The following is a 27,730-nucleotide window of genomic DNA, read 5'->3' as shown; positions in this document are numbered from 1 at the left end:
AAATTAAATTGTGTATAGCTTGGAGACCTTTGTAATCACCAGATAACCTTTGGATTTTGATGGAAAATACAAAGGTGAGTGGTGTGAACTATCCTATGCAGAGGAGCACAGGACACAACCATGTTGAATATCAAGGACAGCTCCCTTGAGATGGGTCAGGTTTAATATTATGACAGGAATAATTTTCTAAGAAGCCAACATACAGAGAAAATAGCCAACACCTATTGTTCTTACAACCAATCAAGGCCAGGTGTTTGATGCTCTTTATTGAGTTTACAAATAAAAAGGAAATAAATTAACCTCAACTATACACAGTAAACAAGACAAGGCTGTGACTTTTATTCCTCTTATTGATCACCTTTAAGTAGAAAAGGAAAACATGCCTATGGACAACATCCAGAGAGTGTGCACTTTAACATTCAAAAGTCTATCTGGCTAATCTCTGACACATGGGCACAGATATGATTTTTGAGCTGCATTATACACAAAATCTTTTATAAAGAAGCAAGAGAAAAGTTTAAAATTTTTTCTTAAAAAGCTGAGCTATTAAATATGTGGTATTTGGTATTTCATTCTCAACCATCAGGAACCAGGAGATTGAAACAGCATCTCTGAAAAAGCTGCAAGTGAATGGACATTCACTATGGTATTTGACACTTTGTTCCAGGCATATCCAGGGGAAAGTAGTCTTCAGTTCTGTAGAGCGTAGGCAGTTCATACATCTGTGGAACTGGGGTGGGCTGCTTCTGAAATCAAAAGAATAACTTTTCAAAGAGGTTAAGTGAGACGAGGGACTTAGCTAAACACTATAGCCCTGGACACTACAGGCTCTGTTATTGTGGAGTCATGTAGTTTCTCAATAAATGACTTATAACTGATTGAGGCCTTTGAAAACTTCTCTTATTCTGCTTATATTTTATACTACCAGTTGATACAAGGACAGTTTCTCAGTGCTCAATTGGCCCAGTCTTAACCCCTCTACCATTGTCCAAAGGGCTAATTCTAAGCCATTGTTTGGTCTTAACATGGCCATTCTATTCTCTTCTAGCCTCAGAATGCTCCCCTAATGCTGCTAATGTAAATCACTTTGTTCTGTGTTGTAGGGGAAGAACATGATCCAAAATTGCCATCCTTGTTTATTTCCAGGGCTCCTGCCTCTCCCAGAAGACCTCTGCTGGGCAGCAGCTTCTTACTCACTTGACTTTGGGGAGACAGAAGAAAATCTCAGTCTATTCTTTTTCTATCACACATCTGGAAAAACCAGTATGATGGCATCTGTAACTCACTGTGGTCAAGGATGGCCTCTAGGAGGGAGATCTCTAATAAAGTATTCAGAACTTTGTCCTGGACCTTGTCCTATTTAAGAGCATTGTTAAGAACTTAGATGAAAACATCTCAAAAGATCACAGAATTTCAGATATAAAAGGGACCTCAGAGGTCATCTATTACTATCCCACTACCTCAGGAAGAATTCTCTCTACAACATCACTAACAAGTTGTCCTTCCCTCTACCTCCTGATACAGCTCATTCTACTGACCTTTCGCTGTCAAGAAATTTTCTTTACTATCAAGCCAAAACCTGCCCCTACAACCCATTACAGTTCTGCTTTCCTGGAACAGCTTACTTCCTTGCACCTTGGATAAGTCTCTTTTCTGGGCCTCAGTTTCTTCTTCTGTAAAATGGGGAAATTGGAACATTATGAAGACAACTTTGAAATGCTTAAAAACTATGATTGGCATAATTGTTGTTTTTGTTATTGATGAATCTTTTCAGTTGTGTCTGACTATTCATCGGGTTTCCTTGGCTGGAGTGGTTTGCCATTTCCCTCTCCAGATCATTTTCACAGATGAGGAACTGAGGCAAACAGGATTAAGTGACTTGCTCAGGGTCACATAGCTAGTAAGTGTCTGAGGACAGATTTGAACACATGAAGATGAGTCTTCCTGATTCTAAGCCCAGAGCTCTATCTACCTACCTACCTACCTACCTATCTAATCTATCTACCTACCTACCTACCTACCTACCTACCTACCTACCTACCTACCTACCTACCTACCTACCTACCTATCTATCTATCTATCTATCTATCTATCTATCTATCTATCTATCTATCTATCTATCTATCTATCTATCTCTGTATGACCCAACCAGCCACAATTCCAGAGGCCCAATGATGAAGCATGTTACTCATCTCCTGACAGAGATGATGGGATCAAGATGCAGAATTAACATACATTTTTGTACATGACCAATGTGGGGATTTTTTTCCTCTTTAACATATTTGTTGCAAGGGCTATGTTTTCCTTTCTTCTTGTTTGGGGAGGAGGGTAGGGGTGGGAGCAGGAAAGGTAGGGAGAAAAAAATAAATGCTTATAATTTTAAAAAACTTTAAGTGAGGGAGTTGGACTATAGGATCTCTATAATTCCTTCCCACTTTAAATCCTATGATTTTCTCCTTTACTTGAACCTTAGTTTCCTCATCTGTAAAATTAAGGTAACATATGTTTCCTTCATAGAGAAGGACATTTTTAAGGATCAAATGAAATAATGTGGATCCATGAGTTTTATGGTTCCACAAAAACCACCCCATGAGTTTTTGTGTTCTGATTGACTGAGAGACCTCTGAGTTCATGACATGCATATATATAGGCAGAAATTACTCCTGATTGTAGAAGAAAGAAGTAGAGGTACAGAAAACCCCCCAGAGCCATAAGTATCTGGGAAAGAGTTAGCACTCCTATCATATCCCTTGATTCTCAGTACCTGTACCCCAAAGATTGCTAAGAGTGGTTGAGATCATTCTCTTCTCAGCTGAGATGAGCTGAGATTTTATCACACTCTCAGATTTTAGAGCACCCTCACTCTTGTGTGTGTTCTATCATCTACATGAATTTGAATGACTTCCCCATTGCTGTTTTACTGCTTTCTTTGATCAATATTTTTGCTTGCTATCTGTGATTGGCTTTTATCTAATAAACATTTGGTGGGAGGGGAGCCAAACTGGCAGAGATTAAGCTAATTGTTACCCTCCAGGTCTAGGGTAGGACTATTTCTTTCCCCCAACCTAATAACAAGAGAAAGTGGCTTTTATGCTAAACTTTACAAAAAAGGGTATCAAATCACTAGATATTTTATTGTAATTGATGGGTATAAACCTAGTCCAATACCTTTCTTGAAGATAGAAGAATGTAGGGTTGATTGACTGGTCACAATCATCTTTCTATTCTCCACAAAGGTGAAAGTCCAGTTATCCCTGAGACATGAGGTGACATTGCAGATCTATCTAAAAATCATTGTTACAAGTATAGTAGCTCTGGTCCTTATGTTCCACTGCATTCTTTGTTACTAATATATAAAACAACTACTACAATCATAAGGTGCTACAGAATTGGAAATTTGAGCTAGCACCTCGTTGAACTGAAAATTTCAAAAATTAATACAACTATAAGGTTACTGGTTAACATTGAAAAACTTGTATCCACTCTGCTTAGACTTAGGCCCACCATGAATCACCTGTCATACACACACACACACACACACACACACACACACACACACACACGGTTTGGCCCAGGCACCCAGCCTGGCAGTCCAACCTCATCAGGAAGCAAGATTCTGACCTAACCTCATTGCCACAGCCAAAGGCCAGCGCCCTGCTCTTCCTAAGAACAACTGCACCAGGGCCTCCAGAGATCCAGTTCAGACCCAGTCAGTTTGAGGCTGCCCTTGTTAGGACCTGCAGCATTTTTGAGGTCTAAAAGCACTAGATGCTAAGAAGCCATGGGGAAATGCCCGAGGGCTTAGACCTTCACTGGTCATTCTCTCACCCCAGGAAAGGCCCTTCGAAAGGCTAGGATTCCCCCATCAAACTCCTCACAGACTGGATTGGCCTGTCCTGAGCTACAAGACCTAGTTGCCAGTCCCAGCTCTGTCTCTAACTCACGCTGTAACTAAGCCCCATCTTCCCTTTTCTGATGGAATCTTCTTGAGGAGCTAAACCACACAGAGCATCACCTCCATCATGCTTACTTGCTTCATTATAACAAAGCTTAGATTTCTTTAACTTTCTTATTAGCAAACATAAGGTTTGCCAAGCATTGGAATACATTATCAGATTGGATATACCAAAAACCTCCCCCCCACACCCAGAATCAAGTGGAATCTTTTAGGAACTCATTTTCCACTTTCTTTTTATAAGCTGCTTATACATTTGTCTAATCTTCCTATTGCACTGTAAACTTCACAAGAAAAGGAGTAATGTTATAACTGAAACTTTGTAACTTCCTAGAACTTAGCACAGTGGCCTTCCTTCAGCAGGTGCCTAATAAATGTTCATTCAATAAAATAAAAGAATAAAGATAAAAAGAATAATGTAACAAAAGAATACAAATAAGAGAATAAAAGTAACCTTAGGCGAGCTACTTGCTGGCCTTTAGCTTTTCTACTGTGCAGAATGTTGAGGTTCACCAAGCAATGGGCACTATTGTCAAGTTACAGGAGAAACAAAAATAGGCCTTCCCCTCAAGGAGCTTACAGTCTATCAGAAGGACAAGGTCAGGCAATCTCTAAGAGCTTTTACAGGTCTGATAATCGATGGCCTTCTGGGAAGCCAAGGCAAGTCATTGCCTAAGCTGAGGTTGAACCATAAGATGATGGAATGAGCAGAAAGTGGCAACAGCAGAAAATGGTAGAGCCCCTTGGGTTGATTTCATTAAAAAGAATGAGGAAACAGACAAATCCATTTCAAATAAGGACACTCTGAGGTGTGAGCTACATGTAATGTGGATACAACTCCTAAAATATTCCCACCATCACCTAACACAAGTATCATTATTCCCTGTTTTCTAGATGATAAAGCAAAACCTTGAAAAGGTTAAATCAACCATGCCCAGTCACTCGGTAAACCCATAAGACCACTGTTATAATGTTCTTCCCACTCTACCAAGATTGTCTCTCCAATGTGGTTGCTCACTAATTCTTCATAATTGATAGGAGAACCTGAGAAGCCTCACTCATTCCTCCTGTGTTCTATTTTACTGCTTGATAAAGGGGCAGGTCTGAACTGTCCCAGAATACTGCTAACCTTTCTATCACCATCCACACAGAGCTGGCACTAAGCCAATCACAGAGGAAAGGTAGAAACTCAAACTGAGAATGTTATAAGCCAAAGGCAGCATCAGACAATGGAAGAAATGCTGGCCCTAGAGTCAAAGGACCTTGGTTCAAATCCCACCTATGATGCTTTATCCTCCCATCATCTTAGGCAAATCACTTAACCAAACCTGGCTTCAGTTTATTCATCTATGAAATAAAGAGATTGGACTACATGGCCTCTGAGTTTCCTTAGGGCTCTGGATCTGCTATCTTGTGGAAGGACCAGACTTTCACAATGGCCTACTCTCACTCTGTAGCACATATGGCCTTTTCCTAACTGAAAAAAGAAAAACGGGAGGGGGGCACAGCTAAAAGCAACAAAGCCAATCTATACCATACAAACCTGGAACACAGTATAGTATAAGAGGTAGAAGTGTCCAACAGACCACTTCGAGGAGAGTGACAAGTTAATGGGGAACTGAGAACAAGAAATTGTATTTTGTTTTTGTTTTTTTTGGAGGGGGGAGGGCAGGGCAATTGGGGTTAAGTTACTTGCCCAAGGTCACACAGCTAGTAAGGGTCAAGTACCTGAGGTCATATTTGAACTCAGATCCTTCGGACTCCAGGGCCGGTGCTCTATTCACCGAGCCACCTAGCTGCCCCAAGAAATTATATTCTTGAGTAATGCCACTGTGGTTCATGTAGTCTAGGATTCTATTTCTGATTGATCTCTAAGGAAAGAATCATCCAGGAAGGGTCCTGCTGGATATCTGTCCTGCAATGATTTTCCCCCAACGTTATAACAATGTTCTTTTTTACATCACTTTTACTCTCCAGTAACCTCCCCCAACACCCCTTGTAACAAATAAGCACAGTTAACAAATCAACACTGGGCTATGCCTGCAAATGCCTACCTCATTTTGCATTTATAGTACAACTCCTTTCTATCAAGTGCTAAGAGGCATGCTTGATTGTATATCCTCTGAGGTCTACTAGTCACTGATTAATCAATCTTTTCACATTGTTTCTTCTGTATTATAGTGTTCACTGTATAAACTGTTCTCATCCTGCTTACTTCACTTTGCTTCAGTTCATACATGCCTGCCCAAGTTTCTCTGAATTCTGTACATCCATAATTTAAGGTACAAAAATATTTCATTATATTCATATAACAAAATTTGTTCAGTCATTCCCCAGTCAATGGACCTTCACTTTACTTAGTTCACTGTTGCTATAAAAAGTACTGTTATAAATATTTGTGTATATGTGGGACCCTTCCATCTGCCTTTGACCTCCCTGGGATATAGTCCTATACTCATATCACTAGGTTAAAGAGTATGTACAATATACTGTCTTTTTTTTTTTTTTTAAATTCTACATTATTTCTAGATCCACTGGATCGATCAATCGACAGCTCCACCAACAGTGGAGTTTTCCTATTTTCCCACAGCTTCTCCAGTATTTACCATTTTCAACTATAGGCACCTTTACCACTCTAACAGGGGTGAGGTAAAAGTGGAAAACTTTTAATTTGTATTTTTCTTGTTTTTTAGTGATTTGGAGCATTCTTTCATATGGTTGTTGATAGTTTGCCTTTCTTCTTCTGAAAACTGCCTGTTCATATCCCTGGATCACTTATCTATGGGAAAATAATGAGTTTCTTTAAACTCTTCTTGATCTATTTCTATCATCCCAGCCTGTACCACCATAAGTGTACTCCCCACTGTGTTGAGTAGGATGAAAGGCTGCACTTTCATTCTTTAATGGATCTGAGATGTCACTGATGTGGTACATCCCCTCCAACAGTATAAACCATAATTCAACCATGCTTCTTCAACCTGTATAACTCTTGTCCCTTTCTTCCCAAAAAATTCTCCTCAGGGGATGCTGAAGGCTTTCTTCTAGGTCTTATATCTCATGGATACCAGTGTAACACTATTATCTATAGCTCTCATTATATGACCAGCTAACCTCTTTTTCCAATCATACAGATGCTAGGTGGTATCTTTTCCACCATGTGTTTCACAGAACTCATCGTTAATAAGTTGCAGCCTACTTGCTCACCATACATCTCTCCATTGCCCATCTATCCTTTCCATTGCCATTGACTATTCTCTGGAAACCTGTAATTCTAATTTTCCAGAGATTGTGGTATTCTATGATTTGTGCCCAAATAACATCACCAGAAGAATGATGATGGTAAAAAAATTAATTTTAATTTCAGATATTGAAAGTGCCACACAATTTTCCAACTGCAATTAAGTCAGTCAATAAACAAATATGTATCTACTGTGTGTCAGGCATTGTGCTAAGCCCCGATTTTTGATGACATATAACTTCTCAATGTCTAAATGTGGTTTCTAAAACTAACCAGTGCTCTAGAGGTGATCTGACAAGGGCATTGCACTAATGCATCCTAAAATCACATTAGCATTCTAGGCTTAGCGGCCACAAAGAATCACACAAACATAACCAAAGCCGAATAGGAATAGAAGCAGTTGTGTAATAGTAAATGTTTATCAGCTGGCTCTTTAAAAAAAAAAAATAGGACATACTTTTAAGTTTAATCTGCTTTATTAATGTGTTCTTCATCATTTTCTTAAGTCTAGATAATCAACAGAACAATAAATCAAGCCCTAATTTGTAGCATTTGCTGATTTCCAAGGTGTAAATACTCATGATGAAAATTTAACAGCTGACTCTCTGGAGGAGTTTGAGCTGCCTTCAGCATCCCCTGAATAAGAAGCCCAAGCGCTTCGTGACCCTAGATGTTCCTTCAACTCTATGATACTATTTTACTCTGCCATAGAGACAACTTAGTTCAAGGGAGTTCACTCCAATTTTCTAATCAATCTATTTATTAATCATCAGCAAGCACCATTTGTCCCAGGCTAAATGTTGAGGACTGAAGACAAAAATGAAACAGTCCTTGTCCTTCAAGGAGACTACACTCTGTAGAACCAAAGTCATCAGAGTTCTTACTGTCTTCAACTCAGTATTGCCTTTCCTACCTAGAGCCTGGAAGGATTGAAAACAGCTGAGACTCAGCTGCCACACCTGCATACTTGTCCCAGCCTATTATGTCAGGGTAGGGTGTGGCTATTCTGCCTCCCACAGCATGGCCTCAACCACTGAACTCACTGTGGGAACATGGCCACCTCCTCTGGGCAGCAATCCCACATGTTACAGCAGGAAATGAGGCATATGGGGGCCTCTCTGTTCTATAGCTACTCTCAGAAACACTTTCCTCCTACTGTACCTGGAGAGACTTTGTCACTATCTCCTATCATTGAACTAAACTCTAGTGACCCTTTCCAATGTTAGACCTGGTATGACCAGAGGCAAGTCACAAAGCCTCTTTCTAACTGTGTGCACCCCAAAACTGTGTGCAACAGAGATCCTTACCCAAATAATACTCAGAGGCTTCTCAAGGTAGGAAGCAGAAAAGAATGGTTTATTACAAGAAAGGGCCACCCTCCTGACAAATGGTCAGGGAGGAGAAGTAATTTACAAAATGAAATGGTGAAGTAATAAAGCCCTAATTCGGAATTCTCCTTCATTCCCCTTCTGACCCTTTTCTTGCATTGGCTAGAAGTCAGGTGTACAATCTAAGCTCGGCAATCTACCTCAGGTACCCGAACTGTAGACCAACCAATGTACATTTGAGAAAGCATTTCTGTCCTTATTTGGCATATCTTATGCTGAGGTGTTACTGAGGAGAGGGGTGGCTCCCTACCTCTCTGAGTTTTGAGTCCTTGTAAATCATGTGATTTCCAGTGAGGTTCAGGAACTTGGGCCTGCTTCCCACGAAAAGCCTTACTAGATTTTAGAGCATAGTCTGAGAAGTTTTCACTTCTTTCACTCATAACTATCTAATCCAATGTCCTTATTTGATTTTATTTTTTTAATCAATAAGTCCATTGTAAAATAAAAGTAGATAAATTTAATAAAGTAAAATTTTTTAAAAAGTAAAAAAATCAGTAAGTCCAATTTTTTTTTTTACTTTCAAGAACAAACTATCTCAAACTTTCTACTTGGTTAGTAAAAAATTTCAAAGAAAAGGTTTCAATACCCTCATTTTACAGATGAGGAAACTGAGGTCCAGAGAGATGAAATAAATTGCCTGAGGTCACATGGATAGAGGGTAGACTAGCCAGAATTCAAACCCAGTTCTTCTGATTCCAGACCTTAAATCATGCAGTCTTTTTGTACCCTTCATCTTGGAATGATGAGAAAAAACAATCAACTTGAAATTAGGAGAACTAGGGAGATTTAAATCCTAACTTTGCCAATTACTGTGTACCTGTGACAAGTCAACTAACTTCTCTGAACATCCATTCCCTTCCTTCTAGAACAGCACTAATAACATAAGAGCCGTGGGTTTGGAAACAGAAGGCAAAGGCTCAAATTTTGGTTGTGCTGTGGGTAAGTCATTTAACCTCTGTGGACCAGAGTTTCTTATTTTGTAAAATGAAGTGGTTGGACAAGATGATCTCCAATGTTCTCCCCAACTATAGATCCTTTAATTATGTCATTGAACTTCTTACTTAACAGGAATGTTGTAAGGAATGTGCTATATAAATGTGAATTTTTATAGCTATCTATATCATTAATATTTCACCTTTCCAGATTCCACAGTTGTCCCCTGCTTAATATACTGTTTAGAGTGATAATAATTACAACCACACCTGACCTTCCTGGATCTACAGAATGAGGGGCCAACCAAGTGTGTTAGGGGCTTTGCTTCTTTGCCATGCCTCTCTTGCCTGCATAGTCACTACTGCAACTCCTGGTACTAACTCTTGAGGCCTGCCCGGGCAGTAGCTGTGCCCAGGAGCCAGGAACCTTGGAGGCCATCCCCAAGAGGAGCAACACTCCTTCCTCTGCAAAAATTCTGCATGTTGAGTCCTGCCTAGAGGGTTAAAATGGCTGGTGGCAGCTTTGCAGGATACAATGGAGATTTTCCCTACCCCAAGTTTTCCTGATGAGGCTCATTCTATACAGACAGAATTTCATGGACAATACATCTTAAAAAGCAGTGACTAAAAGAACAGCCAATAGGGAGGATTCAAAAGTCCCCCTGTCAGTCTGGTAGAAACACCCCTAGGACAGTCACCTGGTAGCAAGGACTAGTCCCAGGGTGGCTAACTGTTGGTAGGGATGTCTCCTTTATATAATTCTACTCCAGGAACAATTCTAAAAAAGAGTGACTCACAAAGTGCTGCATTTGTAGTTTTTGTTATTTTTTTTAAATAGGCAACACAAAAAGGGGAGGAGCATCACATAGTTGAAAGAGACTGGCTTTGGAATCAGAAGATCTGAGTCCGAATTCTAACCATTATTTTGTGACCTTGGGCAAATCACTTCCTTTCTCTGGGCCCTAGTTTACTCCTCTATAAAATTAGTTTGGAGTTTTTTTTTTTTGGGGGGGGGGGGTGATCTAAGGTAACTTCTTGTTCAAAATCCTATGATTCTATGAGATATCAAATGTTATTTCCCAGAAACCATTTGGAGGAATCCAAATTTGCAAAGCATCCCTGTCCTTCACAGTAGTAGAAGGGCTGAGAATATAAATTAAAAGGCAGCTTGAGGGATTATTATTATGACAATAACACATTTCCATAGCGCTTTAAAGTCTGCAAAATATTTTCTTTCCAACAAATCTGAGATATCTGGTATGAGTATTTTCATCTACATTCTACATTTAGCTGAGGCTAAAGGCAATAAAAGGGACCATCCCAGAGTTATACAGTAGGGCAGCAGAAAGGTGCAGACTTCCAGATCTGATACTTATTATCTATATGACCCTGAGCAAACCACCTCTCTCAGGCTGTTTCTCTTATATGTAAAATGGGGATGGGGAGGAATACTATCAACTACAGTATCTACCTCCCTCAAATGAGGTAATGTATGTAAGGCACATTATAAAGAGAAAAGAAAAAGTCATATTGTAGCTCATAAAGCAGGACATAAGTGTCAATAATTATTAGTATTTTAGCAATATTAATAATGATAACAATTGCCATCGAACTTAGGTGAGAAGACCATGCCCCAAACTTCAGACAGGTATTGATTACATAGGTCAGAGATTCGGATCTGGGCTCTTCAGGGGTTCTTTAGTCTGGCAGTCAGTCAATAAGCATTTTTTAAGCACCTACTATGTGCCAGGTACTGTACTAAACCCTCAAAAAGAGGCAAAAAGCATTCTCTGCCCTCAAGGAGCTCACAGTCTAATGGAGAAAACAAGACAGTAAATATGTACAAACAAGCTAAATGCAGGAAAAATAGGAAATAGAGAGAAGGCACTAGAAAGAAAGGTTGGGGGACAGCTAGGTGTTGCAGTGAATAGAGCACCAGTCCTGGAGTCAGGAGGACCTGAGTTCAAATGTGGCCTCAGACATTTAACACTTACTAGCTGTGTAACCTTGGGCAAGTCACTTAACCCCAATTGCCCTGCCTTCCCCCCTCCAAAAAGACAAAAAGAAAAGAAAGGTTGGAAAAAGTTTTCCATAGAAAATGGGATTTTTGTTTGGACTTGAAATAGCTTGGGGAAGCCAGGAGATGGGGATTGGGAAGTAGAGTACTCCAGGCATGGGGGACAGTCTGAGATAATGCTCAGGGATGAGAAAGTTTCTCGTTTGTGGAACAGCAAGGAGATACTTGTCATTGGATCAAAGAGTACGTGGTAGGGAATAAGTTATAAGACTGGAAAGGTGGGTAAGGCATTTGGTTACAAAAGGGCTTGGAACACCAGAGGATATAATCCTGGAGGTGACAGGGAATCACTGATAGGGAGTTTACTGGGTGACATGGTCAAGCCTGTACTTTAGGAAAATCACTGTGGTGTATGAATACAGGATGGATTGCAGTGTGGACGAGCAAACCCACCAGCCAATGTTGCAGTAATCTAAAGTGAGAGGTACTGAGGGCCTGTGCCAGGGTGGTAGCAGCATCAAAGAGAAGGAGGTATATTCAAGATATGTTGCAGAGGTGAAACTGACAGGCCTTAGCAATACAGTGGATATGGGAGGTGAGAGACAATAAGGAGTCGAGGTTGACACCCAGGTTGCAAGCCTAGAGGATGGTGATGCCCTCAACAGTAACAGGGAAGTTTGAAGGGGATGGGGGGGGGGAGAGGGGAGATGATTAGAGGAAAAAAATCATGAATTCCACTTTGGTTGTTTTGAATTTAAAATGTCTACTAAATATCCAGTTTAGCTGGTGGCAGCTTTAAAGAATGCAGCATAAAGATAATAATTAATCCATGGGAGCTAATGAGATCATCAGGTGAAGTTGTATAGAGGGAGAAGACAGCTCAGGACAGAGTCCTGTGGGATATCTAATGGGTAGAGGACATAACTTCATGAGAAGTGGCCTGACAGGTAGGGGAAGAACCAGGAAAGAGTGGTCTCATTTTACAGATAAGGAAACCATGGCTCAGAAAGATCAGGTGACTTGCCCAGCCAAGGTCACAAAGCTAGTATTATAGGCAGGATTGAACCCAGGTCTTCTTACCTCCAAGTCCAGTGTAGGGAGCCAAAAAGGCTTGATCCGGGACTCAGATAAAATCTCAACAGCTGGCTCTAAAGGAAATCTTTTGAGATGTGACTTTCGAAGCTAGCTCCTGGATTTTCCTTTATGATGCTCTGCATTTAAAAAGATGTCACCTGAGTTCTGAGATCAAAGGCTCTGCCCTACACTAAGATTCTAGCCAAAAGGTGTTAAATCCTTATTAGATTTGAGACATTCTGTTACATCCAGGATATTGATACATTACCTAAATCTCCTGCACTAATAGTGATAAGAAAACTAGAGTTATATTTTCTTTTGTCTCATTGCTCTATAAAAACCTTGGCCAAAGAATCAATAACCAGGAGTTCTTCCTTGAACTACCCACATGACCTGGTTCATTCTCTATCACATCTCTGAGCACCCTTAGTGCTGGACATTAAGCGGCTCGAGGCAGTCCAGGATTCTGTCTCTCCCTCTGTCTCCCTAATGGTCCTGGGCACCTTCTTCCATGCTAGTGACTGAGACTCTGCCCTCTTCCAGCATGGGGAACTCTTGACTACAGAGAGTTCTTCATTCTAGTCTCTTATGTTCCTGCCTTTACTTCCTATTTGCTCTATCTGATCTTTTTGTTTCCAGTACTAACTTGGTGACCTAACCACACTGATTTAATCTGGGTATAAAGGCTTAGTTTGGTGCTCTTAGAATTGTATTGTACCCTCAATTCCAATTACCATGACCCCAGCAGCTTAGCAGAAAAACCAACAACTCTCCCCACCCAATCAAAAATGTCATGTGCCCAAGGATTGCTCAGGCTTAGGTGTCTAGGAAAGATGGGTTTCCCAATCTAAGCAAAGGAGATAATGATTAAAGTTTATACTTGTCATAAGGCAAGGCGCACTTGTTCTTGAACTAGATCTGAACAAATTCAAATATAGGCTCCTCATTTATTTGCCACCATGAACAAATCATCTCCCTTCTCTGGGCCTCAGTTTCTTCCAACATAAAATGATATGGTTGGGGCAGATGATCTCTAAGTTCTCTTCCATTTCTTTGTTTTGTTTTGGGTTTTTTTGCTCTTTTTGGAGGGCAATTGGGGTTAAGTGACTTGCCCAAGGTCACATGGCTAATATTTGTGTTAAGTGTGTAAGGCCGGATTTGAACTCAGGTCCTCCTGACTCCAGGGCAGTGCTCTATTCACTGCACCACCTAGCCGCCCCTCTCTTCCATTTCTAAATTCTTATATCCTATGTCCAATATTTTCATAGCCAACAGCTAATGTCCAGTAAATGTCTAATATCCAAAAAGGATGAACACATTAATAGATTTTCTTGACACATTTTTCTCAATCTAATGCTCTGTTTATTTGGTTGCCCTAATTAAAACCTCAGGATCATCAAGACAGTGTTGAAAATAACAACGAGCCTTGAAGACAAAAAGGTAAATAATAGCACAGCTTACCACTTTTCTGAGGCTGCACAAAAGTCACTGAAGTGTGCCAACAGTCCCTAATGGGGCCAAATGGCCATTAGTTAAATAAGGATAATAACAGACATATTAACTAGAACTTACCCTTGTAGAAATGCTCAGCCTCAGAAGCCCTCCCCCCCCTTAGGGCATTTTATCCTCAGGTCTCTGATTCCCTAACCAGAGGCATCTTCTCCTAGAAGAGATGAAATTCTCTCATAGAAGGAAGATGTGGCCCAGTACTTTGTATTTAGAAGCTACTGCATGAAGGAGGACCTCAGGTCCTTTGCCCATCATTAATTGTTCCTCCTTCTCCGCCCTGGGTGAACTATATTGGGGAAATGGGCTTACAGCAATTTATGGATCCTTCTCAGATCCTTCCCCCTGATAAGAAATAGCCACAACCCATCCTAACATCCTGGTTCCCCAGCCACTTGACTTACTCCAAGCTGTAGTCCTGCCCTGTCACAGTTTCTTCCCAAGGTGAATAATAAGCAAATTCAAAAATACCATCCTGGCTCTTTGAGAGACTAAAGCCCTTGGCAGAATAGTATCAGGCTAATGAACCTACAGAGGTTCCTAAGTGCATGAAGCCTTAGCCTGAAGAGCAGCTGTTGTGTTTACCTGTTAGCGAATTAATTGATTAAATCTCCATTGGTCACATACACCACCAGAGGATTAATAAATTCAATTCATAAGGCCCATTTACAGGACAATTCACGCTAATATGCTTTTTTTTAAAACACATTTTGTCCATTTGAGCCTCTTCAGTATGAAAAGAGTCTGTTACCAAGGTTGAGAAAATAACATGGGGGGAAAGGAAGGGAGAGAGAGTGGGAGGAAGGAAAGTGAAGGGAAGTGAAAGACCGAGAGAGAAAAGGAAGAGATGTCCTCTTACAGGAAAACAAAGGGAGAGGAGAGGAGAGAGAGGGAGAGAGAGAGAGAGAGAGAGAGAGAGAGAGAGAGAGAGAGAGAGAGAGAGAGAGAGAGAGAGCAGAATACTAGCTGTTGTTTGTCCTTTGTTCTCAACGAGGACTAAGGCATCAAGAAGGTGATGCCATGACTTGCAAGTGAATTGGATTTAAGTGAAGGAGGGCTGTGTAAAGTCACCAGCATCACTCCTCTAGAGCCATCTGGGCCCAGTGGCAAGATAGCTCAGGAAGACTGGAGATGGTCCCAGATGCAGTGGGACACTTGGTCTTTTTAAGTTAAGGTCTTTCCCAGATCTCAGTTTGACTGAAGCAACACCCATTCTGTGATTAAGGCTAGGTAAGAAATGAAACAAAGAATGGTCTCTTTTACCTAGTTAAAAAAAATCAATCTGGAGCGGCCAGGCAGCACATCGAGTAAGAGCACTGGCTCCACTGTTGGGATGACCTGGGGATCTAATCGGGGCTCAGATACTTAGCACCACACCCAGAAATAACTGGCCTTGTAACCTTGAGCAAGTTATTTAACCCCAATTGCTTTTAAAAAAAAATCAATCTGGGAGGGAAGACCCTCAGGGTTTCTGGCCAAAACAGAAATAATTGCTATTTACACTTGCTCTGTGCTATTTACACTCACTCTGAGCCATAAGGGCCCAAACAATAACCAAATTTGGGCTGGGACCTATTGTTGACCAATCAATGAGAGCCAGAGTAATTTGGGTTTAAGGCATGGGTTCTTAAGGAAAAAATCTAGCCCATAAACTCCAAGATATCTTGTGAAGTTTCAGGGATCAAAATTTACATTCCTTTGGGCAGAGCACCTGCAGGTCAGGGTAGGATACTCTATGTGGACAGAGGAAGAGGAGGAAAAGAGAAAAGGAAGGAGGGAGATCACTAAGGGAGGTGACAGAATTTAGAGTTGTAAGGTCCCTTAAGAGATTTTCCAGGCCAATCCCCTTATTTTACAAATCAGGAAACTAAGGTGCTATGGTTAAATGACTTGCCTAAAGTTGTACAACTAATGTGTAGCAGAAACGGGATTTAAAATTCAGCCTTCAAATCCAGTGTTCTCTATGCTACCTATACTAAGTAAAAAATGGAATCTTAAGAAACTGTGAAAGAAAGGAATAAGTAGAAAAGTGAGAACCTGAAGGAGAAAAAGAAAGAAAGAAGGCAAACAAGAAATTCTTTTCTCTAAATTATATAGACCAGTGAGTTCAGAATCAGCACCAGAACCTTCACTCGATGTATCTTCCAACTTGATACAATGTATCTGTGTATAAAGACCCACCAACAGTATGACAAGCAATTCAAGGTGTTTTCCCTCTGTCAGCACCAAGCTATCCACACACTCTTCCCCAGGCCTCCTCCTGATTAGCATTGAGCACTCATGGTTCTGAGCTGCCCCAGCAGGTACGCTAAGGTAAAACTAAAGGAAAGAATTGCAAGAGGAGAATGATGCAAAGAATGAAGAGCAAGCTGGCTCTGGAGAACCCCATGCAGTTAGCTTGGAGTGATTCTAGGGACTGTCCCTCTCCTCCATTCCTGTACACAGCAGTGGGGGAAATGAGACTCCAAAGAATGCCTGCTTCCCCTAAGCAAAGGCCAGAACTGAAGCCATAAGGCTGGGGAAAGAATGTGAAGATGGGTCCTTGGCCATCCCCACCCCCTACCATGAAGCCTTGGTCAATAACACCTGCCTACTTCCCCCTATTGCTGATGATCCTGTTACATATTAGGAAAGGAAAAGAAAAGAAACAAAGAAAGGGATCTTTCCTAGGTTGTCTTGCTTAGCAGGATATTTGCCTAGGCCTTCAAAAAATTCCCTGAAGGGTAAAAGTGAGAACACGTTGAATAGCAACAAGGCAATAAAAGAGTTAAAACCAACCTAGGGGTTAGAGAAGCAGTGGGAGGAGAGAGGTAGGGGATTACACACACACACACACACACACACACACACACACTCACACACACTGTCTCTCTTCTCCTCTCTCTCTCTCTCTCTCTCTCTCTCACTCACTCACTCACTCACTCACTCACATACCCCTGTGAAGAGCCCAGCTCAGGTCAAACCAGTGGTTACCCATGGAACAGCTAATGAAGAATAAAAATAGTCTGTGTATGAGTATGTGAGGGGGAGGGGGGCTGGCGGTGGGGGAGAGAGAAGGAGGCAAGCCCACAGAACTGGCATTGCAGTATTGTGGGGGGATGGGCTGCATTCAAATCAGGCTGCAGCTCGGGGTGACTCCTGCGGGCTGGATCTGCTGGTGAACTGAGCTACACAATGCGGAGGAACCACCAACGGCAGGCCGACCCGAGACTCTGCAACGCCACTGCAGTCAGACTCCACCCGCCAGAGGGGACTAGAATATTCCAAGGGGTGAGGGGGGGGGGAGGCAGGGCAGGGGAGGAAGCTTCTCTTTGGTTATTGGCTGGTGAAGTCCAACACTAGCTTTCCGGAACATATGTAAGCCTTCCCACACCCTGGACCAAGCCAGACAACTGAGTGCAGTGGCAAGGGCTCCGGACTTAGAGCCAGGAGACTTGGGTTCAAATCCCAATTCCCCAACATTTCTGCCCCATCTAAGCAACCTCAGCTCTCTAAGCCGCAGTTTCTTTCTCTGTAAAAATGAACAGTAATATCTGATCTAATGTCCTCAGAGAATTACTGTGAGGAAAGAACTTTGTTAATAAGAATTTACATTTAGGTAGCCTTTAAGGTTGGCAAAACACTATCTTCCACACAGGCAGCTGCTACAATGGGTAGAGTACTGGGCCTGGAGTCGAAGACCTGAGTTCAAATTTGGCTTCAGATACTTACTAGCTGTGTGATCTTGGGCAAGTCCCTTAACTGCTGACTCAGTTTCCTCAATTGTAAAAAGAAAATAATAATAGCACCTACCCCACAGGGTTGTTGGAAGGATCAGATGAGATGATATTTGATACCTGCTAGCAAGTCACTGACATGGTTGTTACCTTAAGCTTCCCTATCTGAGGTGCTGTATGAACCTAGGTATCTTGATTCCAATACTCTCCGCTAAACCTCACCAAACTTCCTCTCTCTTAAATAACTATATAAAAGTGAGTGGTTATTTCAACTAGATATGGTACCAGAAAGAAATCTTGTTCTAGAAGGCAATCTAAGGGAAGAGTAGAGACAGAAAAATCCTAGAAGCAAAAATGACATTTTTCTTCGGATACTTTTTCCAGGCTGGTAAGCCTGATTCTTTATAGCCATGGTCATGCTTATATTGCCCAAAGACTGAGCTGTCCAACTGTGTCCTCTCTGTCATGCCCCACCTGGGGCAGGGTACTGCCCATGTGCTGACCAAGTAAGTCGGTGGTCAGGGAATAGAAAGAAGTGAAGAGCCCCTTGCAGTGGGCATGGGATGCTGTGATCTAAACCAGCTTCCAAATGCTGGACCTGGCCAGGGCTTCCTGATTGGCTCCAGATGATGTCATTCACATGGCCAGCATCCCCAGTGCAGAGCCAGGGCCTTTACTTGCTCTCTGAATTCCATTTTCAAAGCACCTTCAAGCTCCCTGTCATGTTCCCCAGGTTAATGATTATACTTCTCAGGTAATAGTTAAAGTCAGTCTGACCTTAGGCCCCAAAACACCCATCAAGGTGTGATATTATCACACCAAAACAGCCACCTGGAAGGTATTATTGCTTAATGAGACAAGGTTTATTTCATAGCCTGAAGGCAGCAAATTAAAGGGTATCCCCAAGCTTCAAGGGGCATCAAAGAGGTGTCAAAGGGGCATCATAGAGGCCTCTGGTTCCTCCAGAACAACTGGAAGAACAAAATGAAAAACTCATGGGGTACTAAATATTGAGAATTATAATTAAGTCACCTCTTCATTGTCTGTATGACCTAAAGTGAGTTACAAGATAAAACCCCTTCTGTTTGTTATAACACCCCCATACCCAAAAGCATGAAACATCTCCTATTGCCTACTATTGCTAGTCCAAATTTTTCTGACTGGCTTTCGAGGCCCCCTACAACCTGGCATCTTATTCGATCTTAAAACACTTCCAAACACACCTTATGTTCCATAGTGGCTGGTCACTCTACTATCTTCCTTACTTCTATCTCTATGTCTCTGATTAAGTATTGTCTCTGCCTAGAATTTCCTCAGTCTTTCTCTCTGCCTATCCCTGACAGCTCACATTTATTCAGTACTTTGACAGTTACACAGCACTTGCCTCATGACAACCTTATAAAGTAGTAAGTGCTAACATTAATATATCCATCTTACAGATGAGAAATCAGAAGCCTAGAGAGGGAATATAACTTACCCATAATCACATATCACTGACTGTCATAGTTGAACCCACAACTCTCCTAACTCCAAGTCCAATGTCCTTTCCTATGCAAAGGCCCAATAGAGTCCTGATGACATTTGCACCTGTTCCTTCTAGGTAGGATGGTGGTTCTGAAAGCATTAATTGAGAAGAAAAACCTTTGGGTACATGAGGATCTGAGTCAGAGTAGAGTAAGGTCAGGCCATCTGTTTTATCTCCAACCAAAACCATAGGACCAGTGCTTTCTCAATGTCCCAAGAACTAAGCTGGCATTCACTGGACAAAGTAAGGGTTTTTGTCCACTAAAATAGAACAAAACAATCCAACAACACAAAGGATGAGACCAAAAAAATCGATTTCTAGGACTAAGACTCCTTCAGAACTGTTTTGAAATGATTTTCTGGTCCATGAGAACAAATGATAGTTAATAACATGACTTGGCATAGGTAAGAGTGGATGCCTATCGGCATCCCCAGAGTTAAAATTCTGGGAGGATGCAAGAGTGCTTGCATGGGGGCTACATATCTAGAAAGGAGAAAGCAGGCTGTGTAAAATATTAATCAGGCACCGTTTTGAGCAGAGCTTGCAACAATCCTGAGCCAATCCCCTCTCTGCAGCCCAACAAGCTCAATGACATGACTCACAACTTCTGGAACTCATGCATTCTCTTGCCCTGGATGAACATGGAACAATTACAAAACCTACTCATAGCAAGAGAATAGGCAAGGAGGCAGTGGTGGTACAGGGCAGGATTGGAAAGTGAAGTTATCTTGCATTATGATAATAATTATCATCATTTTATGTGGTGCTTTAAGGTTTTAAAAATTCTTTACATATGTTAGTTATCTCATTTGTTCCTCCCAAGCCTGGGAGGCAGTTGCTATTATTATTTCTATTTTGCTAATAAAGAAACTGAGACTGAGAGAAGTTATAAGACTTGCTCAGGGTCTCATATCTAGTAAATGTCCAAGACAGAATTTGAACTCAGGTCTTCTTAACTCTAAGCCCATTACTCTTATCCATTGCACCACAACCACACTGTCAGTTTCTCCATGGTAGGGACACCACTATACTTGTATCCTACTCAGATTAAATTCACATACATAGGTAAACAATGATTGCAGCTATGTGAGCCCTCCCTCCAACCATGCAGACAGCAGCACCTCTGCAACACACTAGATTGTCTTTGAGAGTTGCTGTGACCAAAAGAATTCATCACCCCATGGTCACCTGTCAATAAGTCTCTCTACACTTAGCAAAGTTGTTCCTCAGGCAACAGACACACACTTCATCACTGAGCTCATACTGGAAAACTTTCTAGCTTAGTGGTCCTGGCAGGACTTGGGTTCCATCTGCAAAGCATTTAAGAACCTGTGATCAGAGAGGAAGTAAGTCACAGTGAAGGGCTGCCCTCATAGTCAAGCTTCAAGTCCTGCCTCTGCCACATGCTGGCTGTGTCACTTTGAGCAAGTCACTGATCTCAGTACCCCAAGCAACTCTCTAAAAAAAGCCACTAGATAGAGTGTTAGAGTTTGAGTCAGGAAGACCTGAATTCAGAACTTGCCACTAGCTAGCTATGTGTCCTTGAGCACATCACTTAGCCTCACCTAGGTTAACCTCTCCTTATCTGTAAAATGAGGATAATAACACCAGGTTGTTATGAGGATAAAATGCAACAATATGTTAAAGCACCCTGAAAACCTGTAGGACTAAGTTATAGGGCAAGGACTTATGTACTTTCATAGAGGGAGTTTTCTTCAACTAGGAATTCCTATCCCAATGAAATCCTAGGTCTCGTCAAAGAAGGAGGAGAAGGTGAAGAAAGAGGGGAAGGAAAAGAAAGACAAGGAGGAAAAGGAAAATGAGAAGGAAAAGGAAGAGGAAGATTAAGAAGATGATGATGATGAAGCAGCAAAGATAACCACCCCCACACAGCTAAAATAAGGCATCAGATTTTCGTGGAGGATATTAAAATTCCTCTATCTGTCCACATACATGTATCATATATATATATATATACATACATATTACATTTCTTTAGAATGCTTTTCTGTCTGTTATCTTATTTGATCCTTACATGGTAAACATTATTTTCCTCATTTTATAGACAAAGACAAATGTGGCTCATAGCAGTGAGATGACTTGCCTAATCAGAATATTGAACCCAAGTCTGCAAATTCCAAGCTCAGGGAAGCCACATCACACTTAATCTTTCAAATTCCAAGTGTGAGCAGAGCTCCTGTCCCATCACAGTTTTTCAGTCACTGGTTTGTCATGAATATTGCCATGGAAATTACATGAGAGTAGCAGCTTGGAGACCTAGGTTCAAATCCCAGCTCTGCCACTTACTAGTCTTCAACTCTGGCCCAGTTGCTTCATCTCTCTTGGGCATCAAAGTCTTTTTAACTGGAAATTGGAGATCAGAATCTTTGTACTATCTACCTTTTAGGGTCCTTGTGAAGCAATGTGGTATGGTGAATAAACTACCTCTTCTACATCCTGGCTGGATGACTCTGGGCAAGATGTCACTTAACTTCTCAGTGCCTAAACAGTTCTCCTAGACTTAGAAGTTCATAGAAGGTACTGACCTGTACAAGTAGAGGGAGTTTCCTGACTGAAGAGCTTGCTATATCAATGAAATTATAGATTATGTCTTTGTCCCTATCCACCTTTCAGAGTCTTTCTGAAGAAAGTGCTTAATAAACAGTAAAGCACTATAGAAATGCAAGGTATTATTAACAATGGAAATATAAGGTATTAGGGGGAATAGGACAATGACCTGGGCAAGCCAACTTTTCACCTAATATCCTGAGAAATACCCACCCTTAATGGACACATCATTATTTAGCTTCCCTTAGCCAATCAGGCTCTCCTCAAATATCTGTCCCTGTTAAAATGTCCACTGAGTTGGCAACTGAAATCGCACCTCCAGGAAGCCCCTGTCAGTCAACATACCACCCAACATTCTGAGTGGAACAAATTTATTACCTTATAAACACTGTCCAACTAACTGAATGCCAGTGGAGGTGGGGGTGGGCAGCTCAGGAGCAAGGGAGGGATAGGGAAAGGGAAGAGAGAACCTGGGTCCAGGCACACAGTTAAATCCACTCCTCTCAGACCCTGTATTTTGTGTTAATACTTGCCATCTGCTCATGTTGCATTTTTACCACAGAGAGGGAAAGGGAGGGGGGAGGAGAGACAGAAAGAGAGTGAGAGAGGTGGGGGGAGAGAAGAGAAGGGAAGTGGATGACAAGGAAGAGAAGGAAAGAGAAAGGGGGAGGGGGAAGATAGAAAGATACATGGCTTAACATTAGCACTTAGCCTTGAAGGAAGTCAGCCATTCTAAGAGGGTGAGGGAGATAATCAGAGAAAGAAAGAGGGAGTGAGAGAGGAGAGGGAGAAGGGGAGATATGGAGAGGGAGAGGGAGGAAGAAAGAGGGAGGAAGAGAGAAAGGGGGAGAGGGAAGAGAGATATCATGGCTAAGTAAAGACACTAAAATCTCTCTGTTTTTGTGTTGCTCTGGTTTCACCACCAGAGAAGAAAACCAGAGCCAAATCATGCCTCCTCAGAATTGCCACTGAAGGGAAATTCTTCAGGAGGAAGGGAAAGGAAGAGAAGGCAAGGGGAGGCCTCTTCTGCACGTCTGATACTCCACCAGGCAAGAAATCTGCCTCAGGGAGCAGCTCAGTGCAGAGCTGGTGGGGGGAGGGGGAGGGGAGAGAGGGAGGGAGAGGGAGGGAGAGAGAGGGAAAGAGAGGGAGAAGGAGAGTGAGAGAGAGAGAGTGTGTGTGTGTGTGTGTGTATATTCGCCAGTGAGTAAGTGTGTGAGTGTGAGTGAGTGTGTGTGTGTGTGTGAGAGAGAGAGAGAGAGAGAGAGAGAGAGAGAGAGAGAGAGAGAGAGAGAGAGAGAGAGAGAGAGTGTGTGTGTGTGTATGTGTATGTTGGGGTGGAGATGGGAGGGGGTGGGGGTTCTAATGGGGAGGAGACTCAGCGGTTGGCAGCTGCGACTCCTACAGGCAGAGACAGGGGACAGCATCCTCTCCAAATCCTCCATTACATCACAGACGGAAAAGCTGCCCCAACCACAGAAAAAGAAAGGCCTCAAACCTTCCTGATGGTTCCCCAGGCCAGGCCTGCCCAACTGGATCATATCAACAAAGAGTTATGGGGGAAAGGACTCGGGACTAGGGTTGAATAAATCATTTTTTGATCAAATTAAAGTTGGGTGATGCAGTGGACAGAGCCCTGGCCTGGAAATCAAGAGAGCTGGGTTTTAATGTCTTAGTTCTGTCATCCACTTTTGAGGTGACCTTGGAAAAGTCACTTCCCTCTCTGAATCTAATCTTCTTCCTCAGTAAAAATGGCTGGGGGTAGAGAGTAGGGTTGGATGTTCTCTAAGATCCCTCTAACTTTCCAAGTTCCTCCTAGCTCCTGACAAGTTCTAAGACCATTCCAGTTCTAACATTTTCTGTTCTAAGATCCCTTCCAGTTCTGAGATTCTATGTTTCTGTGTCCTTCCAACTCCAAAATTCTATTTTCCTCTCAATTTTGAAATTTTATGTTCCAATGCTAACTTTCTATGTTTGGTGTTTTTTTTTGCTTTTTTGGAGGGCAATTGGGGTTAAGCAATTTGCCCAAGGTCACATGGCTAGTAAGTGTTAAGTGTCTGAGGCTGAATTCGAACTTAGGTCCTCCTGACTCCAGGGTTGGTGCTCTACTCACTGTGCCACCTAGCCGCCCCAAGTTTCTATGTTCTAAGATCCCTTTCTGATTTAACTTTCTATGTTCCTTCCAGCTCTGACATTTTATGTTGTAAGGATTCTTCTAGCTTTAACATCCTATGTTCTATTATTGTATGGCCTTCTCCAAACTGCTTTCCCAAAGTACTTGAAGGATTATAACAAGTATTACCCTTTCATCTGAAAAACAGCAAGCTTCATGGAATACTGAATCTCCCTCCAAAGCCTGTTTTCATATACTGCAAGAGGTCAATTAGTTTACAGACCTAACCTGTGCTGGGATCATCTAACCTTCTTTGGGAAGCAGGACAGGGACTTTATCAAGAGAGAGCCAACCCTAAGGGGGTCTCTGAACTTGGGACCAAGTTTCCCAACCATGCTTCTAGGTTTTTTGGGCCTCCGCAGAGGCCCAAAGCTTTACACACCCCACAGTTCTCTCCTGTGCAAAATCTGCTTGTGCAACTCTGCAAGCCTGGTGTTGGGACATGGCCCAGAGTGGTTTTGCTATTAGCCAAAGAGTCATCCTTGGAAAGAGTTGTGCTCTTAACCATTGGAAAAATTAATCAAAATGACACCTCGTGAACAAGATGTTTTGGCTCACTGGAAAACAAACAGCGGTTTACAACAAATTAGCAAGGTTCACTCTGTGCTTCTGGGCAAAGAGGCAACTTAGAGCATTCTGAATACTATTCCTGGGGCCTTCACTAGACTGGGACTGGTTCTTGGCAAATAGGAAAACTATCCAAGACAACCAAGTCCCTTGATCTCCCTCTCCTGCATTTTGAAGGGCCCCAAGGCCTAGGGAGCAAGCTGAGATGTCTCCACTTCATTTTTACACTTTCCTGCTTCTGCTGCCTGCCCTGATAATATGTTGCAGATGTGAAGCTCTCTCTTTCTTTGTATGAAGTTGCTGGGCCAGACTCCCTCTTCAGAGAACTTTGCTCCCTCTAAGTTTGTATCCTTTAGGCTAGGTGCCCTCCTAGGCTTCTTTGCTATGATATTTAGTAAGACCACCTCCTCCACTATCTCCCCACACCTCCACAGTGAGTGGATTCAAGGAGAAAGGAAATTTGGATGACTGACAATTTCTCTGAGAAATCAGTTCTAAACGATCAGTCCTAGAGCTATGGTAGGAACAAAACTTATCCAGGGCCCACCAGAATACTCTTTCTCTTTGTCTCATTCTCTCTCTACCTCATATTCCTTCAGCTTTCAAAATGAAGTCTTATGTTCAGAAACCCCAGCCTCATCCTCCAGTAAGGATCCTATGGCTAATCCAATCTGACATCTCTGAGAGTTACTCAACTTCTGACTTCAGCCATATTGGAGTGTTCATTTCACCTACTCTACCAACTTCAGATGGTCCTAGGGTACCAGATACCCAAAACCATATAGGAAAAATATTTCTGATAACCCCATGGAAGAGAATTATTCTTAAATATCCAAGCCTCTCCTTCCTTCCAAAATCCACCCCCATATTCATTAATTGCACAGACATAGATGGAAGCACCTTCTACATTCCAGGGACTCCAGTAAGCACTGGGGACAGAGACAAAAATGAGGAACTTTCATTAGCAGAGGAAATAAATGAACATGACTATGTTATATAAAATTCTTAGAGTAAAAATAAAGAACTTGGGGGGAGGGACTCTACTAATAAAAACTTATACTGATATGAGCTTTGCACTTTTCCAAATGTTTTCACCTGTACAATCATATTGGTCCTCCCTCATAATCCTTTGAAGTAGGCAGGGCCTGAATTACGATATCCATTTAACAGAAGAAGAATTAGAGCTCAGAAAGGGAAGTAATTACCTAGTTAAAAAGTGGTAATTAGGACTTGAACCCAGATCTCCTGAGTTAGTCACAGAATTTTTGAGCTAAAAGGGCTTTTCAAAACAATCTTGTTCATTCTTAATCCTTTTCTCAGATGAGAACATGGTATATGGAAGGTATATTGTTCTGGGTCATCCAGCTAGTAAGGATCAGAGCTAGGAATAAAATCTTTCTCTTCCGATTTATATTACAGGGTTTTATCAGCCATACATACTGAGCACCTACCCCCATCAGAGGCCTTGTCTATCTTTAGGAATATCCACCATCCCCAAAGTCATCTTTTCACATACCTAGCATATGGTTATTTCTATAGTAAGTAAGGAGAAAAGGTCTTGCAGAAAGGGGATTTATTTATTCTTGGTTCTGTTACAAGATTGCTACCTGACCTGTGCCAAATCACTTGTCCTCAATGATGAGCTGGCTGATTTAAAAAAAAAAACATGGAAAGACTTGCTTGAAATAATGAAAAGTGAACTGAGCAGTACCAAGAGAATGTTGCACATTAAAACAGCAATATTTTCTATGAACAACTTTGAACAATTAAGTCATTTTGAGATTTTAAATACTAAAATCAACTACAAGGTACCTACATATGTACACATATTTGTGTCTAATGGTAACCTCCTCTAGGGCAGGGTGGGGAGAGAGGGAGAAAAAAAATTAAAAGCTCACAGCAGAGAAGAAAAGAAAATTTAGAAAGAAGCACAGAAAAGCAGGGTACATTTGAAATGATATATAATATTTATTACATAGTTTTTTAAAAAAGTAAACAGTGTGAAATGGAAATTCATAATTCATATTGTGAATCCTCTATGCTGTGCTTTGTACATGGAAATGTTCTTTTTTATATTTAAATTCAAAATGATTTTTAAAAGGTAAAAAAATCACTTACCTTCTGCTGCCTCCATTAATTTTTTTTTTTTTAGTTTAGACCTGTAATGTCATTGGTATAAGGAATTTCAAGCAAGAAAATTCCTTCTACCCATGCAGATCAGCAATTGTTCTGCAGCTCATAGTCTTAGAGAGGTTACGGGCATTTAAAGCTCAGGGCACTAGGCCCAGGATGGCCACCAGTATGTGCCACAGATAGGACTTCAATTCAGGTCCTTCTTACTCCAAGGCCAGCCCTTCAGCCTTTGTCTTGACAATCCATTTCCTTCAATCCACCTCCATATATATGTAAAGTGAACTGGGATGTAGTGATAGGAAGTTGTAACGAGGTGACAAAGATATGGCTGGTACAGGTTAGAGAGGCAGGAAAGAAGAATTTTCTTCTTGGAATAACATTCTTCATGGAATGTTAGAATCAGAAGAGACCTTAGAACATAGATTGTCCAAGCTAAGGAGGGCCTTAGATCATAGAATGCTGAAGCCTCTCCTCAAATTACAATAGAGTGTGAGCTCCTTGAAGGCAGGAACTGTTCATCTTTGTTTCCATATTCCTAGAGCTAAACACAATATCTTGTACATAGTAGAAAATCGATTTGTGTTCAATTCAATTGAACATAGATAGCACCCAGGTCTTCTGACTTTGAATCCAGTGTTTCTTTCAATAAACCATGTCTCTCTTCACACTAATTCTGCATAGTATACACACTCACAAAAATACTAGATATAATTATTGTTCATGTGAGAACAGGAATAGTGTAGGATGGGGGAGGGAGGAGGGATCTACACTGCTTCCTGAGGCTGAAGGTGGTGACTGCTCACTGCAGCTGCTACCACATAGAACAACAGGCCAACAAACTGGCCAATCCTAACTCCAACCTCCAGGAGGCCCCACAAAGAGGTCTTCTAACCCCTCCCCCACTTCTGAGATTGCCCTGGTGCCAGCTGTACTGGACT

General features: G+C 41.6%; 1 protein-coding gene across 1 annotated transcript in view; it reads right to left on the bottom strand.

Moving 5' to 3' along the window:
- Positions 1-224: 224 nt before the first annotated feature.
- BCAS4 (breast carcinoma amplified sequence 4) overlaps positions 225-27,730 on the bottom strand; it is a 60,579-nt gene continuing 33,073 nt past the window's right edge. Inside the window, exon 5 of the mRNA XM_069072413.1 lies at positions 225-746. Coding sequence (XP_068928514.1) covers positions 642-746 — 105 coding nt within the window. The 3' untranslated portion in view covers positions 225-641. The remainder of the gene's footprint in view (positions 747-27,730) is intronic.

This window comes from Petaurus breviceps, unplaced genomic scaffold (genome assembly GCF_028583685.1).
Source record: "Petaurus breviceps papuanus isolate PSGF00001 unplaced genomic scaffold, PetGlider_PUasm1.0 90847, whole genome shotgun sequence".
Taxonomy (NCBI): domain Eukaryota; kingdom Metazoa; phylum Chordata; class Mammalia; order Diprotodontia; family Petauridae; genus Petaurus; species Petaurus breviceps.
This window is presented reverse-complemented; position numbering and strand designations above follow the sequence as displayed.